Genomic DNA, 17,517 nt, shown 5'->3' with positions numbered 1-17,517 from the left:
TCCCTACAGAATCACGTGTTGTATTCATCATATGGGGGGGGAAGCCTCTGGAGCTGAGTATATAGATGGGGCTTAAAATGCCCGATCAGCCCAACCTAGTACCACGCACGTGTGCGTGCGCATGTGCAGACTTTACCGGTGACATTTGTTTATGGTAATGAGATTCATTCTTGTGTATGAACATGTCTATCCATCTGTAAACCTCTAAGTATTTACCAAGCACCCACTGAGCATCCAGCCCTGCCCCAGACCCTACTCCATCAGGTAAAGTGTGGACGAAATGACTTGTGCCCTAAGCATGCTCCTTCCCAGGGCCCTGCCCTCCTCACATGCCACAGGGCCTTTGCTCAGGAACAGAAAAATGTTCTCTTAGTACATGTTCAGTTAGGGCTGCCAAATAGCTCTTTTTCCTCAGTCCATGCCCCCATAGGAAGCTATATCTCACCTAATTTTGATGTTGACTCTTAAGGATGAATTTCCCCAGCTCGGGGGCAAGCCAAACATTCCTCCAGATGTTGTACTGTGAGAGCTTCCTTCGCTGCTTTCTTCCTGCTTGTTTTCCCTTCCCAACCAGGAGAGAAGGGAAGGGGAAAAAAAAAAAAATAGAGGAACTTGGGGTCAGGAGTAGGCATGGGTCAGGGCGGCCTGGAATGATACTCCTCTGTTTTCATCCCAGAGCGCCAGACAGAGGGAAAGAACGTGAGGTACCTTCTGTGCAAGCTGGGATCTGAGGGACACAAGGGGTGCATGGGGGGGTGGTTCTCCCCTTTATTGGGAACACGTGTGTGTGTGTAGTCAGGGTCCCTGCAAGGTGGGAAGCAGGGCCGTGGAACTGATAAAGAGATGTGAGCCTCGGGGGCTGGTTCACATGGAATCATGCAGAAGAATGAATTCCATCCTCCAGAAATGGGTCTCGTCGACTGGAGTCTACAGGCCCAGGGATCTAACTAGGTCTTGGAGGGCCTCCAACAGAAATAGATGTCATGATGAGTAAGAAAAATGGTGTGCCTGAGACCCCTGCTCCCTCCTCTGGGTCACCGGTGTATGTGTCCTTGTCCGTCCTGTTGCCCAGAGAGGGGCTACTTCCTGCCCAGCTCGGGATAGCGAGACAAAGAGGAAATGTCAGCCACGCGCGGCCCTGAAGCCTGCCTGACCCGCAGGGCCTTTCAGCCTGAAGCGCCGGAGCCCCACGATCCGGGCCGCCCTCCCGGAGCAGTGAGGAACATGCTGGAACAGAGAGCTGAAGCCGTTGTTACAACACGAGGATGGCAGGACAGGCGACACCTCACAACATCACCAAAGATTGATGCAAATTGGTTTGGTTCTGACCCTGTCACGCCAGGAAGGATAATGATTCCTGCCGTGCGGGGGCCCAGGAGAGGGCGCGTGGTGGGGGCTGTGAGGTTGGGTGGCTCCCTACGCATCCTCATTAATGATCTGAAAGACAGGGGGAAACAGCATGCTAATGAAACCTGCAGATGATTGGTGTCCCAAACCCCAGAGAGGACAGAGAAATAGCACCGCGAGACCCAGAGAGCTTAGAAATATGGGCAGGAGATTGTCAAATGAGGTTCGTCTTGGGAAAATGAAAGTCGACGTGTCAGGCAGGAATGATGAAGGTGCCTCTGGGTGGAGGCCTCTGAACCTGGAAAGCAGAGATGGGTGGCGGGGCAGGCGGTTGAGTGAGGGATAGGGTCTGGGGTGTGGTGGGGGGAGACGGAGGAGCTGGCCTTGAGGACTCAGGGAACAGATCCCCTGTATATTCCTGGCGGGCCTGACCACAGTCCGAAGACTGGAGCCAGGCAGGTGGCTGTGGCCCTGTGGCCTTGGTCAGCCCGGGCCCCTGGACAAGGCTGGACTCTGGCTTCACAGCCGCAAGCTATGCCTATTTGCATCCAAGCCATTGAAGCTAAAAATGGCATTTTGACTTGAAGAGAGAAGATGAAACAAGCCAAAACACATTTATTTTAAAATGTTGCCCCAAATTATTGAAAATAAGCTCATCAGGAGTAGGGGAGGGGCACCTGGCTGGCTCAGTTAGTAAGAGCACGTGACTCTTGATCTTGGAGTTGTGAGTTTGAGCTCCACGTTGGGTGTAGAGATTATTAAAAAAAAAAAAAAAATTATGGGAAAGAAATATGTCCCCCATCTTCAGTGGTTTCCCATTCAGTAAACATTGTGTGGAGGTATTAATTCATTTGCATTAAGCATACAAATATTAAGCGAACAGATCAGTGAATTTTTTAAGCAAATCACTTAACCTCACCAAGCCCTGATTTCTTTGTCTAAAATGGGTACAACAGCAGTGCATATCTCACAGCTGTACGGTGACGATTAAATGAGATAGAATATGTAAGCCCCCTAGGACATGGTGCGCACCATGTGGGTGATGATTATTACTATTTATTACTCTGTAATTTTATTCCCTAAGCTTTACTCCTAACTCTCCAAGTAAAGGATAAACTTCTTGAAGTCAGGGACTATCTTAAAATTCTTTTTCAGTATATGTGAATAAATCTTTGTTTGATATGTTGGTAGTGGCGGAATTCCCTTTTAATAGGAATCATTTTGTTCTAACCCTACTCAGATCTACTTTCAATGAAATCTTTCTTTAAAGGGTGCCTGGGTGGCTCAGTGGGTTAAGCCTCTGCCTTCGGCTCAGGTCACGATCTCAGGGTCCTGGGATGGAGCCCCGTATCGGGCTCTCTGCTCAGCGGGGAGCCTGCTTCCCCCTCTCTCTCTGTCTGCCTCTCTGCCTACTTGTGATCTCTCTCTTTCTATCAAATAAATAAAATCTTAAAAAAAAAGAAGAAGAAATCTTTCTTTAAAATGAAACAAAGCCAAGAAAGGAACAAGGGGCCCCTGGGTGGCTCATTCATTTAAGTGTCTGCCTTTGGCTCAGGTCATAATCCCAGAACCCTGGGATCAAGTCCCTCATTGGGCTCCTTGCTCGGGAAAGAGTCTGCTTCTCCCTCTCCCTCTGCTTGCCACTCCCCCTGCTTGTGCTCTGTCTCTCCCTGACAAATAAATAAGTAAAAATCTTAAAAAAGAAAAGAAAAGAATAACATTAAAAAATGAAAAATAAAATGAAACAAAGTCAAGAAAGAAAGAAACAAGGCGTACCTGGGTGGTTCAGTTGGTTAAACACCCAACTCTTGATTTCAGGGTATCAGGATTGTGAGTTCAAGCCCCATATTGGGCTCCATACTGGGCATGGAAACAAACAAACCCAAATAAAATGCTGATACCACACATTTTTTCAGACAGAACATTCCCCATTAGATTGTGCTAAAAGCACAGCCGCCGTTGGATAAAATGTTAACCCAAAGGAAAGGAACCTGGCTTTTGAGTCCAATCCAGATCTGAATTAGAGTAACTAACCATCCAGTTTGCTTAGGACTCAGGGATTACCCAGGGCAAGGGACAGTCCCACTGATGGGACAGTTGTTCACTCTAATCTGGACCCAAGCTCTGTTACTTCATGGTCTTCTGGCCTCAGATAGTAATCCTGGCCTTGTTGAAACGTTTTCTCTTCAGTCAAGGGGATTGTTGGAAGGATCCAAAGAGATGCTGTTTGATAGTTTAGCAGTGTGTTTGACACATAATAAATGCTCAGTGAATTTTTTTTTAATTTTCTTACTAACATATAATGTATTATTAGCCCCAGGAGTACAGGTCTGTGAATCGCCAGGTTTACACACTTCACAGCACTCACCACAGCACATACCCTCCCCAATGTCCATAACCCCACCCCCCTCTCCCTACCGCCCTCCCTCCGCAACCCTCAGTTTGTTTTGTGAGATTAAGCATCTCTTATGGTTTGTCTCCCTCCTGATCCCAGTTGTTTCATTTATTCTTTTCCTACCCCCCAAACTCCCCAGGTTGCCTCTCAACTTCCTCCTATCAGGGAGATCATATGATAATTGTCTTTCTCTGATTGAGTTATTTCGCCAAGCATAATACCCTCTAGTTCCATCCACATCGTTGCAAATGGCAAGATTTTATTTCTTTTGATGGCTGCATAGTATTCCACTATATATATATATATATATATATATATATATATATATATATATATATTCCACATCTTTATCAATTCATCTGTTGATGGACATCTAGGTTCTTTCCATAGTTTGGCTATTGTGGACATTGCTGCTATAAACATTCGGGTGCACGTGTCCCTTCGGATCACTACATTTGTATCTTTAGGGTAAATACCCAACAGTGCGATTGCTGGGTCATAGGGTAGCTCTATTTTCAACTTTTTGAGGAACCTCCATGCTGTCTTCCAGAGTGGTTGCACCAGCTTGCATTCCCACCAGCAGCGTAGGAGGGGTCCCCTTTCTCTGCATCCTCGCCAGCATCTGTCATTTCCTGACTTGTTAATTTTAGCCATTCTGACTGGTGTGAGGTGGTATCTCATTGTGATTTTGATTTGTATTTCCCTGATGCCGAGTGATGTGGAGAAATGCTCAGTGAATATTGACATAAACTGTCAGATTCCACATAAGCAAAGTGCAGAAACAGGCATAAACTAATTTATGGTGACAGAAGTCAGAACAGTGGTTACCCTTGCCAGAGACCAGCTAGAAAGGACCTTGTCTTCTGCAGGGCTAGACATGTTCAAGGCACAAATACTGAGCCTTATCACCTCTGGGAAGCCAAACATGATATTTGGGTTACCAAAACCATTCTTCGATACTCTGTTGGTCATGTAAATAAAGGAAGAAAGAGAGAGGAGAACTTCAATTTATTTTCAAAATGGAGCAAGTTAAATAAGCAAGAATCCGCAGAGAACTTCAGTTCTTGCTTCTCCCTTCTACATGCTCCATCCTACAAAACAAAAGCTTCTGCTTTGCTGTGCTCAGCTGTCCTCTCTGCCTCCACTCATGCAGCACACGTCTAACATCCCCCTCATATGGCCTCGATTTGAGAACCATGTTGTGCGGCTTTGCTTGGCTCTCTCCCAAACTCTTTCTTTTCTAATGGGAGTCACTGTCCCCTCCACAGCCAGTGGGGGCATTGGTTCCCCAAGAGGACTCTCAAAACTCACTCCCCTCCCCTACCTCAAAGCCTCCCTACCAGGAATGCGTAGTCACCAAGTCTACCTGACCTTGAGGAATATATAGTCTTTGTTCATCCCATTTCTAGGTATATCCCCAACAGAAGTGAGTGCTGGCGCTCACCAAAGGACATGTGCAAGAATTTGGATAGCAGACATGCCTGGGTGGCTCAGTCGGTTAAGCGTCTGCCTTCGGCTCAGGTTACAATCCCAGGGGTCCTGGGTTTAAGCCCCGCATCGGGCTCCCTGCTCGATGTGCTTCTCCCTCTCCCTCTCCCTCTGTGATCTTCCTCACTCTCACTCTCTCTAAAATAAATTAATTAATAAAATTTGAAAAAAAAATGTTGATAGCAACTTTATTCATGTGAGTAAAAAATTGACAAAAAGCCCAACTGTTCAACAAGAGAATGAATAAATTGTCATATATTTATACACTGGAATGTCAACAGTAAAAACACACTACTGTGTGTCACACAGTAACATGGGTGAATCTCACAAGCAAGAATGAGAGAATTCAGGCAGTTATGCAAGGGCATACCTGTGTGATTCTAGAAGGGGCAAAACTCATGTAGGGGGGTAGAGGCCAGAATAGTGGTTACCTTGGGGTGCTGACTGGGAAGGGGTATGAGGAGACTTCTAGAGGGTAGGAAATAGTTCCTATAGTGAGCAGAGTAGTGGTTACACAGGGCTATATGCAAATGAGCGTCTGTAGAAACATCCATTAAGGGGCACCTGGCCGGCTCAGTTGGTAGAGCGTGCGACTCTTGATCTCAGGGTTCTGAGTTCAAGCCCCATACTGGGCATGGAGATTACCTAAAAATAAAATCTGAGCCACCTGGGGGGCTCAGTGAGTTGAGCATCTGACTCGTGGCTTCCACTCAGGGCTCAGGGAGTGGTCTCAGGGTCATGAGATCAAGCCCCACATCTGACCAGGTGCTCAGCAGGGAGTCTGCTTAAGATTCCCTCTCTGTTTCCCTCTCCCCGCTCTGCCCCTCTTCCCCATGCTCACTTTCTAAAATAAATAACTCAATCTTTAAAAAAAAAATAGAATCTTTGAAAAATAAACAACAACAAGAACATCCACCGAGCTGTGCATTTTGTAGTTCTGTGTTCTACTGGGTGCTGTCTATGCCTCCATTAAAACAAGTGAATTTCGGTTCCTCTGTGCCCCTAAAGGGAAACTTAAGGAAAGCTCCCACAATGCCATGGAGTTGACTGTGGCAATAACACAGGAGAATCTAGAACATCCCAAACTCATCCTGGCTTCTAAACTAAAGAGTCAGAGGGAAGGATAGAGAAGATTCAATATGTCCCTCTGGCAGCTACTTTCCATCCTCCACCAGCAACCGAGGCTAAGGGCTGGGGAGGGTCCCTGTTCTGTGCTTCCCCTCTGTGACCTTGGCCTGGGGAAGGGGTGTGAGCTGAACGCCAAGAAACCCTGATGCTTGGGCTGTCTTGTGAGGGATTATCAATCTCTATCTGCCCCTCCCCTGGGAACTCAGTCCCAAGACAGGCTGCTCGAAGGCCCAGACCTGGTCTGGCTTCCCTGTTCCTCCAGAGCTGACATTTCACAGGTGATTGGTGCACAGCTGCCCAAGGGATGCCTGAATCCATGGCCTCCAGTCATATTAATTTCCTCCCACCTGGAGCAGACGACTGATCTCAAAGCTACAGATGTGCTCTTTGACTCCTGGGTTTTAGGTGATCCTTCCCAAAAGAGTTGGCATCCTAGGTGAGCTCCTGGTATCTCTGACTTGCTTTTGTCCAATTCAGTTCTGAATCCGCCAGAAAAGACCTCCAGTTCCCTCTCTAACCAAGTTTCCCAGGACCATTCGAAGGTTCCATCCCTACCCCCCACTTCTAGCAAAGAGCTATGTGGATGGAGGCTAGGACGGCAGCGCTCAGTCCCTTGGGGAGATTTCTGTGCTATCCAAATATGTAGCCATTAGACACATGTAGCTATTACATTTAAATTAAAAGTAAATAAAATGTAAAATTTTGCTCGTTACTCTAGCCACATTTCAAGTGCTCCGTAGCCACATATAGCTGCTGACTACCATATTGGACAGGGCAGAACTCCATACATCTCCATCATCATAGAAAGTCTGTTGGACAATACTGAATTCTAGATGATCTCCAGACCCTCTAGAACAGCCTCTGGAGGAGAGGAGGAAGGAAGTGAGGAGGATCGGACTCCTCCCTCAAGCTCCAAAAAGCCACCCTGCCTTATGAATTCAGATTTCAAGTTAGGTTTCATTTAGGGGGAAATTAATTTTACAGTGCTTTTTGAAAAGACAATAAATACAAACCATATTTACTTATTTATAGATATATTTATATTTTTTAAATATTTATTTATTTATTTGTCAGAGAGAGAGAGCATGAACAGGGGGAGGAGCAGGCAGACTGAGAAGCAGGTTCCCCGCTGATCAAGGAATCCGATGTGGGACTCGATCCCAGGACCCTGGGATCATGACCTGCACCAAATGCACCCAGGCATCCCACAAACCATACTTAAAATAAGCATATTGTTGTTTTTTTTTTTAAGATTTTATTTATTTATTTGACAGAGAGAAATCACAAGTAGATGGAGAGGCAGGCAGAGAGAGAGAGAGAGGGAAGCAGGCTCCCCGCTGAGCAGAGAGCCCAATGCGGGACTCGATCCCAGGACCCTGAGATCATGACCTGAGCCAAAGGCAGCGGCTTAACCCACTGAGCCACCCAGGCGCCCCTTAAAATAAGCATATTGTAAACAAACAAACAAACAAACCTCTCCCCATCCCCTTGACTCTCAGTCACTAGCTTGTGGGAGCTGCACCCAGTCCTACTGGGGGGGTCTTGCTTTTTCTCCCACTTAATTCTTCTTGGGTCTGGTTCATATAGGTATGTACAGATTGCATAGCAGCCTATGGTCCCAGGGTATGGATATACCATAATTTATTTAGCTATGTTGGACATTTAGGTTCTTTCTGGTCTTCTGCTGCTACAGACTTCACTGTAATGGACAAATCCCTTGAATGCATCCTTGTGCCCGTGCATAGATATCTGTAGAATGGATGACTAAGGAGGGAATTGCTTGGTCAAAGGTCACATGCTGAATTGTCCCCCTTAGGTGGTTGCAACAGTGAGTTCTTTCCCCACACCCTCAGCCGTGATGTTTGCAGGCCTGCAGGTTTCCTGCAAATTAGCGCTGGCTTCTCCGGGGAGAGGGCTTCCGGTGCCTCCTGCAACCCATCCCGCCCACCTTCCTTTTCTTCTTGTCCCTCCCTCCCGCTGCCCACAGTAGTTAACTTTCTTGGGCATTCACCAGGCTCCCGGGGACTGGTCTAAAACCCTGACTTCCATGTCTCACATACTCTTTACCACTGTCTCAGGAGGTGTAGAAACTACCGTTGTTCCCATTTTACAGAAGAGTAGCCTGAGGCTCAGCGATTCACTAATTCATGGTCACCTGGCTGGTTAGTAGTGGAACTGGGAGTCAATCCCAGGTCTGCCTCGCTTCAAAGCTGATGCTTATTACCAGTCGGCTTCCCCACGCTCTTCTCTGCCCTTGCCCCTTGTCCTAGCTGTTCCCCCCATGAACAGCTACCTACCTCGCTTCAGTGCCTTCCTTCGCCCCCATGCCAGGAGCCCTCCGTTCCTGTTCACTCCCTCCTTCCTACGGTCAGGGCACATGCCTCCTCCTCCGCTGCCTTGGTTTCCTCTGTTCTTGGCCTTGGGACTGCCCTACCTGTACACTGGCTCTGCCCAGCCCTCCCCCAGGTGCTCACCTTTGTCCACAGGGCTAGGGAGGGAGAAAGCAACGGCTTCTGTCACCTGACCCTACTCAGCCAATTCACGAAGACAAGATGTCAAGTTAATGAGCCTGTGGGCCTCTAATTAGCTGTCAATTACCTCAAATTAATCAACTCCTCGCCTAATTAAGCATTATCGGCAGGTGGGCACAAAGCAGAGCATTGTGTGGGAGCCATGAGAAAAGCCGGGCTGGCAAACTTGGTTAGGATCAGCCCTGTGCACTACACCCGCCTCCCTACCACTCTTAGCTACCCGCCTGGTGCAGGGGCACGGGGGGCCCTCCGCCCGCCATGGTCCCTACACCCCGGGGACCCTGTGGACCTCCTGGGCAGCGGGCGGACTGTGCCTTACGAGTGGGAGTGCAGAGCCTGGAGACAGGTGGGACAGCCGTTGGTGGAAACTGTGGCCAGGCCGAGGAAGGCCATGTGAAGGGGAGGTCAGCTCCCGGCGTTGGGTAGAGCAAGGGGCAGAAGCTGGGCTCGGAGCTGGACAGAGCAGGGAGCTGGAGGCAGGTCCTGCCTGGAAGTTCAGGCCCGTGTGGGCAGGCAGAATGGTTTCCAGTCTGGCCTTGCCACTCGTGAGCTCGGTGACCCCAGGAAGTGACTTTACTTCTTTGATTCATCTCTGAGAAAAGTTGAGAATCATTTTTTAAGAGACCTTACTGGATCTTTAGGAAGATTAAGTGAGAAGATGCCTGTGAAACACTGGCCCTGTGTTAAGTGTTCAATGGTTTTTAGGAGTGACTGAAGAGGGTAGGTGGGTGCCTGATCAGAGAACCATTCAAATGGCGCCATGTGTCCCCAGGTCCTGCAGTGCACCCCTGATAAAGGTCAGTGGGATGCCGAGGACGTGCTGGGTGCTAGAAGCTGGGGTGTCCTGGCCATATCCTGCTTTCCACCCCTCATGTCCCAACACCTTCGAGCATGCACACACACAGCCCTGGGTGCCATCCAGAGCTCCCCAGGTGTGGTAACCACAGGTCTCTAACTAGTGACCAGGAAGAAGAGAGCAAACGAGGGCCCCTCCCTACTTGGGTTTGGGGCTGCAGGACATAGAGAAAAGGGTGCATCCAGGCACCAAGTTCACGCCCCCAGCTGTGGTCCTAGAGGTTGAATAGCGTGCCCCCTCTGCTTAGCACAGGACAGGTTGAGGCTGGGGACCAGCTGGCTAGATGTGCACCCCCACTAATGGTCAAATGCCACCACACCCATCGATTCTGTGCCCTGATTCCACTCCAATCATCCCATGAAATCAACGCACCCAATTTCTCATCTGTACCTCCTCCCTTGACCCTGGCACAGGACTCCCTCTCCCTGCTTCTGGGGGCAACAGAGGTCCTTGGCCTTGCTTCTGAGCTTGGAAACATCTTCCCCTTCCCTGGATAAATCACTAAGTCATTTAGCCAACATTTATTGTGCCTACTAATTAAAGCTTGCCGTGTAAAGGGAAGATGGTTGGATAAACACTGACAAGTCACTAAGGCGCGCTCTGGAGATGTGAGCGTGATGAGAGGAGCAGAAGGGAGCTAGGATTGTGACGTACCTAGCGGATGCCGGCAGGAGTGGCAAAGCCAGATGTGGGTGCCAATCCTTCTGAATCCTGTCCACTTCCAGGTCTGTGCCCAGAGGGGGGGATGGGGAGGAGGGGTAACCAGGTGGATGCTACCTCCACCCGGGCCGGGGCAGGTGAGGCCTCCCATGGAAAGGGAAGCTTGAGTTGAGCCTTGAAAGAGGCAATGTATTCTAGACAGAGGTACCAGCAAATGTGAAGGCCCAGAGGCATACAAAGGACATAGAGGGTTTGGGAAATAGAGATTCTTTCCTGAGTACGGGAAGGAACCTCAGTAAATGCTTACCGCCTGGGGACCAAGAGCAGGATCTCAGAGGCCTTCAAAAGGGCCATTCTAGTAGGGATTGGGGGACCCCTGGGAAGACTTGCCTAAACTCTGACCTGTCTTAGGGGAGCTGAATTCCACAGGGATTGGACCCAGAGTTTCACTGAACGAAGCTGATTGATTGGATCTCCAGAAGGAGAGGAAAGGATCTGGAGCAGTGGGACCTTCCTGAAACCCCGGAAATCACATCATTCTGTAGCCTGCCTCTCAGAAGAGAGGCCCGCTTCCTCTCTGGCACCCCCACAACACAGCCCCCAAACCAGTGCTGAGTACACGGCGAGGCCTGTGAAACATTTGGGGGATGTACTTTGTTTCTCCCTGTCACATACTGACATGTACCAGCGTGCAGGAGCTCGCTTTAAGCCCAGACCTATTTATGCCTCTGGAAAATTTTGGAATTGAGAGGAAGAGTTCCACCAGGCCTGGGAGGGAGGAGATGTGCACTGGGAGCTGAGAGGCAGGGCTGTGTGAAGGAGGAGCCTAGGCAGCCAGGCTACAGGCACAGGAGGCAGCAGCAGAGAAGCCTCAGTCCTGTCTTTCTGGGACCATCCTACCCCAGATCCCATGACGCCCCCACCTCCTTGTGGTCCTTTGTTACTTCAGTAAGTTAGGTCTCTGGGCCTGGACCCCACCCAGAATCCTCCATCCAAAGCACCTGGCTCACAGGTAGAGTATAGTCAGAGGAGTCCCAGCCCCTGTGGGGGAAGGGGGAAGGCATTATACAGACCATCAGGCCAGTGGTTCTGATGGAGCCACAAGAACACCCAACTGGAGGGACGCCCTCGCAGAGTTGGGGGCTGGATTTTATTATATGAACAGTACAGAGCCCGGTGAAAGCATCAGTGAGTACCCTATACCTGGGTATAGTGTTATGTTTAATGTTTAGGTTTATCAAGATAGGTAATGCATACACAGTTTTTGTTTTTTATATTTAAAAAATTTTTATTTTTTTAAAGATTTTATTTCTTTAGTTGAGAGAGGCTGGGAGTGAGCAAGAGAGAGAGAGAGCACAAGCAGGGGGAACAGCAGACAGAGATAGAGGGAGAAGCAAACACCCCACCAAGCAATGAGCCCGAAGTGGGGCTCGATCCTAGGATCCTGGGACCAAGACCTGAGCTGAAGGCAGATGCTTAATTGACTGAGCCACCCAGGAGCCCCTAAAGATTTTATTTTTAAGTAATCTACACACCCAGCGTGGCACTCAAACTCACAACCCCAAGATCAAGAGTCACGAACTCCATCAATGGAGCCAGGTGCCCCCACATAAACAGTTTTTAAAACCGAATTAATTAATTAGGGCCGCCTGGGTGGTACAGTTAAGCCTCTGCCCAGAGTCCTGGGATCCAGTCCCCGAGTGAATCTTCTTGCCCAGCGGGGAGCCTGCTTCTCCCCCTGCCTGCTGCTACCCCTGCTTGTGCTCTCTCCACCTCTGAGAAATAAATAAAATCTCCAAAACAAAACAAAACATACCTGTATAGTTGCTGAGGTTAAGAAAGTATTCCTTCCTGTAAAAGCCTTACTGAATGCCTAATAGTGTTGGGTCACTGTGCAGGTTTCCTGCTCAAACTGGAGCAGGAAAAGGACTGCCCTGAGCCACTCTGAATTGTTTTACATGTTAAAAGGTGGTTCCAGCCGAACAGCCGAACCTGGCCCCGCTTACCGCGAGGCAACTGAGGCTGCAGAAGGCAATCTACTGGTGCCTGGTTACAGAAGGCCCTCGGGTTCCCGGGCAACCCAAGTCCAGCCTGGGCAAACGCTCCCCCGTGCCTGGGCTTCGGGCTGAGTGAGCCGGGGTTAACAGGCCGGCACGCAAGCTAAAGGCAGGCCGCTCTCACCACGGGGGTCAGTTGGTGGTGGGGGGGGGGGGTTAGGACCTTTGCTGCCCGCCCCCCAGCCCCACGCTGATGCCGGGGACGAACGCTGCCGGGCCTCGCCGCCCACCCGGCCTGGAGGGGCTTCCGCGCCGTCACCGCTAGAGGGAGCCAGGGGCCGCCCGCCCTCCACCGCCTCCGGCTGCGCGAGGTTCCGGCCACACCTTCGGGTGGCCATCAAGCTTCAGGTCCCTGAACCTGGCCCAGGGACCTGCACGGCTCCCCCTGACTCAACCCTCCCCTGCGGCGCTACCGCTCGCCTTGTGTACATGAGGACACGGAGAGGCTAGCAGACGAGCCGGGGGCGGCACAGCTAAGGCAGGGCAGAGCCAGAAATCCAGGGTGTCTGGTGGGGACCGTCGGGTACCTCACAGGTTCTCCCTCAAGGTCTCAACCTTCCTCGCTGTAGCCTCCTATCCAGACAGGGAAACCGAGGCACAGGGCAATGCCGCGTTATACTGTGTGTGGGTGGCCCAGACTGTCTGGCCTAGGCAGGAGGCTAAAGCTAGGAGGCCAGCCCCTTGACAGATGATCGCAGCAGGAAAGCCTGTCAGGGGCAGAGGGTGCCAGCCTGCCTCAAGGTGGGGGGGACACTGCTAGTGACTCTCTCCTTGGGGTGGGTGACAGCTGTAGCCTGCGGTGGGAGGCCAGAGGCCCCACACGCTAATAACTTTCACTCACTGCCTGAAGGCTAATCCCATTACTCTGCGGGACCCTCTGGGACCACCCTCTGGGACCACCCTCCCTACCCCTCCTTAATCCTCTGCCTCCCTCTGGGAATGGTCCAAGGCCCTACTCACTGGCCCCCCGCCAGGCCCAGATACACACAGTCCTCACCCCCTCGAGTCTCATCAGACACCTGTGTCTACCCTCTAGTAATTCCTGGGGGCCCCAAAAGAACAGCCAGGAGGGCTAGAGGCCCAACCTTCTCGACCTGCCTCCCCTGTTGGCCCTGCCCTGTCTGCCTGTCCCCAGGGCGCCTTCCCCAAATGGCCTCCAGCTGGGGTCCCAGGTTTTCAGAGCCTCCTGTCTCCTTCTAAGCAGGCTTCTGTTGTAGTTTCTGTTATGTCGTCGGGGAAGAGCTGAGGTCCCTGGTATTTTCATCTGCAGAGCGGAGACAGCAGCGCCCACCTTATGCAGTCTTCTGCTGATGTGAGACGCTACGTAGCAAGAGTTGAGGGCAACCCCTGGCCCAGAGGGAGCACACTGAGGGGCCCGTGGCTGAGGTAACTTTTATCGGCCTGGCGGCCAGGTCAGATACATAAAGGAAGAAGATTTAGTCTGTGTTTCCAGAAGGAAGCCTCATGGCCTGGGGCCCATGTTAGCGGGGGGCGCCCTGGACTCACAGAGTCCTCACACTGAGGTGGTCGGAACCCCTAGTCCGGCCAGGTATGGGCTCTTACTCTGCTCCTTCCCATGCTCCACTGGGAACCGAGACCAAGAACTCAGGGGTTCCAAGGCCTCGACTCCCCCTCAGGAAGCAGACGGGAAACTCAGGGGTAGAGACAGCTGCATGGGGGCTCCCGAGGGGCGAGGTCGGTTCAGCCACTGACTCCTAGTTTCGGCTCAGACCGTGATCTCACGGTTGTGAGGTGGAGCCCTGTGTCGGTCTCTGTGCTCTTCACAGAGTCTGCTTCTGATTCTCTCCCTCTCTGTCTCAAATAAAGAAATAAAATCTTTAAAAAGAGTGAGAGAGAGCGCGCTACACAGTGGTGGAGCTGAAATCAAATGAAGCTCTGACTCTGGAATTCTCCAGAACGTTTTACTGTTTCTCAGGATCCACTTCCAATGAGGAGGGCTGATGGGTCTGAGAACTGCCCCCCCAGGAAGTAGTGGGCTCCCCACTAGCCAGGAGCATTCAAAGTGATGCTGATAGACAATCTAATCAGGCAGGAGCCCTGAGGTCCCATGACAGGCCCCAATCCCCTCAGCGCCCCTGTCACCCACTTCCAGCCTGGGCCAGCTCACTGCCCCCTCCCCAGCCTGGGCCCAGGGGGGCCCCCTTTGGCCCTCAGCCTCCCTCTCCCCTACCTTCTGCTGTTCCTCATTTACATAAATTATCTCTCCCCAATTATCCATCCAGCTGTCCCAACGGTGATCTGTGAATGAATTAAAAACGGAATATAATTTAATAATGGCTGATTAGAAGGAGATTAGTTGTTATATAAAAAGGAAAAGCCAAGAGCCAGCTAGTTGCCCTTAATCTGAGCCAATACCATCGTTATTCAGGGAAGACTATCCTGGCCACCATCAGACTAGGCAGGCATTGGGGGGCAAGGGTTAGAGTTGGGCCCGGTGGGGCCAGACCACCCCAGAGAGGAGATCAGGGTGCTGAGGGCTGGAGTTTGAGTACCAACTCAGCTGTGGGGCCTGGGCAGTTGCTGTTACTTCCCTGGGCCCCCCTTCCTCCTTCCTTCAAAGTGGGCTTGAGTGGTTTCTGGGCTCCCTTCTTGCTCTAAATTCCAGCTGCTCTCAAACCTCTGGGCATTCCCAAGACCACAGTGACAGATCCAGTCTGACCCCTGCTAGGCATAGTACCTGGGCAGTCAGGAGTCTGGTGTTCAGGCCCTGCCTCCCAGGAAAACATAAGAGTGGGGGACGTAGACCTCCCCAGAAGGGGGTCGGCCTGCCTGGGAGAGGCAGTCAGAGAAGAGACTGGGGTTGGTTACACCAGAAAGGCTCCATAGAGGAGAGTCTGGCCAAGAGGAAGAGGGGTGAGTGCCCAGCAGAGCCTCTGGGCCCCCTTTAGCTCAGCAGAATGCCGACCTGGTGAAGCAGGCATGTCTCTGAAGTTCCCATTCATTGTTTCACCCTCTGCTCACAGGCACCTCATCCAGGAAGCCCTCCCTGATCTCCCCTGCTTTGGCGTCTCTCCAGGGCTCCCATAATGCCCTGTGCTTTCTCAGCGCTCTTAGCACATCTGCTTATAGGCATTCGTCTCCCAGCTTGTGAGCTCCAGAGGACAGGAACCATGGCTTTTTCATCTCGGCCTCACCAGTGCTGGGGACACAACAGTTGCTCAACAACAACATTGAATAAATAAAGATGCCTCCTCCAAAAAGCCGCCTGTGATTGCCCTCACTTAGGTTTAATGTTCCTTTCTATGCTCTCAAAACACTCTACGGTTCTGTTTTTAAAAAACTAGGCAAGTCACTTGTGGAGAAGTAATATACATAGACAAATGGTTCCAGATAAAGACAGATAGACAATGAGCAAAGTGGTTTAGAGGACAGGCTCAGAGTCACACTGCCTGTGTATGAATCGCAGGCCTACCACTTAGAACTGTGTGACCTTGAGCACGTGATTCATTTCTCTATGCTTTGGTTCCCTCATCTGTAGAATGGGTGTGTTTAATTTCCTACCTCATAGGGTTTTTATGAGGATAAGATGGGTGGATTAAGCACTTTGAACTGTGCTTAGCCCATAAGTGATCGCTCAAGAAGCCCCCATGGGTATTAAGGGAGCTTGTCACACCTTGTGGTTTTCTCCCCAGTGCTGGGCTCCCTGAGGACCAGGCCAAGACTTTTCAGCTCTCTGTCAACAGTGTTGGATGGACAGACGGACCCACCTGGGGCTGTCTCTGCAGTCCCTGCTGCTGCTTTCACACCAAAGGTCCCAAAGGGGTACACGCTGTGTGGGAAGGACCAGTGCGTCTCCCCTAATATTGACAGGCTCGGGGCCACACTCAAAGTCCCCAGCCTTCCTGAAGGAGCTCACAGCTGCTCAAGGAGGGACATGCCTCTACAGGGGTCTGTCTCCCACCGCCTGAGTCTGGGCACTGTGTTCTGTGGGGCCGACATCGGGGGGATGTCGAAGGAAGGAAGGAGACAGGCCCACCGACCGGGAAGGGAAGGCTGAGGAACCCTGGAGCAGCAGCTGACCCGGGCGACTGGGGCCATCGCCGAGCAGTGGGCCAAGGGATCCCGGTCTGTGGTGCCACAGGCTGGGGATGGTTGGAGTGGACACCAGAAGAGGCTGATTTCCTCGAAATAGGAGGAGGTACCTGTATGTGCGCATTAAGTAAGTATTGCTGGTTGGCTAACTGAGCAGCTCCAGAATTTTTCAAGCTCTCCAAGTCATAAAAACCTTGATTTCTAATGTTTGCGGAGAGGCTTGGGAATCTGTATATTACAAGGCCCTCCCCCTCGTCCCCCAGGTAAGTCTCATAAATAGAAATTTTCTACCTTCCTCCCCTCTCCCAGGCCTGGGAGCTGCAGTGCTCTTGCCTTCCTCGGCAGCCCTGGATGCCCCCTGGTGCCCCCACCCCACGCACAGCCCGGCCTCACCCGCTCCCAGAACAATCTCACCAGAGGAGCCCAGAGCATGCCCTGCCCATGTTGTGGCAGGAGGCCTTCCAGGCCAGCCTGGGCTATGGGATAATTTGATATTCAAATCCTGGCAAAGACCTGCTTCAAGTTGCTGCAAATTAAGCTGATTTTGTCCCTCCGAATGAGGGATTTGCTTCTGTGGATCAACCCTTTCCGGACTTGATGAGGTCAGGATTAGAGCCGGAGGGACAGGGAGAAAAGCGTGAGACGGGAGGCCTGACGTCTGGAGAGGCGGTGGGAGGGGGAGCCCAGGTCCTTTGGGCCTCTCACCAGTCCTGGAGTTAAGGAAGCCTCTCAGGGTCTCAAAAATCAGCTCTTCCCAGGGATGGCAGGGCCTCTGGGCCCCAGATGGCCTGGCCTCACCCACCCCCAATGGTCCCCAGAAGAGCCCTCCCGCATGTCATTCCCAAGGCCACTTGTAGACCTCATCTAATTTTTCCAAGCACCTGTGAGGCAGGGCAACACTGGTCACCTCAACTCACTGATGAGGAAATGGAGGCTGCAAAAAGAGAGAAGAGGCTCCACCAGCCCAGGATGACCAGGCCTCAACCACTGCCACCAGCTTGC

At 51.3% G+C, this 17,517-nt stretch overlaps 1 protein-coding gene across 2 annotated transcripts in view; it reads left to right on the top strand.

Annotated features, from left to right (window-relative positions):
* The window catches only part of LIN52 (lin-52 DREAM MuvB core complex component), a 162,283-nt gene extending 146,695 nt beyond the window's left edge, over window positions 1-15,588 (top strand). For both annotated transcript variants that reach the window (XM_059373756.1, XM_059373757.1), the window contains one exon: window positions 15,447-15,588. In XM_059373756.1, the coding sequence (XP_059229739.1) occupies window positions 15,447-15,574 (128 nt within the window). In that variant the 3' untranslated portion in view covers window positions 15,575-15,588. The remainder of the gene's footprint in view (window positions 1-15,446) is intronic.
* The last annotated feature ends 1,929 nt before the right edge of the window (window positions 15,589-17,517 follow it).

Source organism: Mustela nigripes, chromosome 13 (genome assembly GCF_022355385.1).
Source record: "Mustela nigripes isolate SB6536 chromosome 13, MUSNIG.SB6536, whole genome shotgun sequence".
NCBI lineage: Eukaryota > Metazoa > Chordata > Mammalia > Carnivora > Mustelidae > Mustela > Mustela nigripes.
Note: the sequence above shows the minus strand (reverse complement) of the source record. Positions and strands in the feature narration are given on the sequence as shown.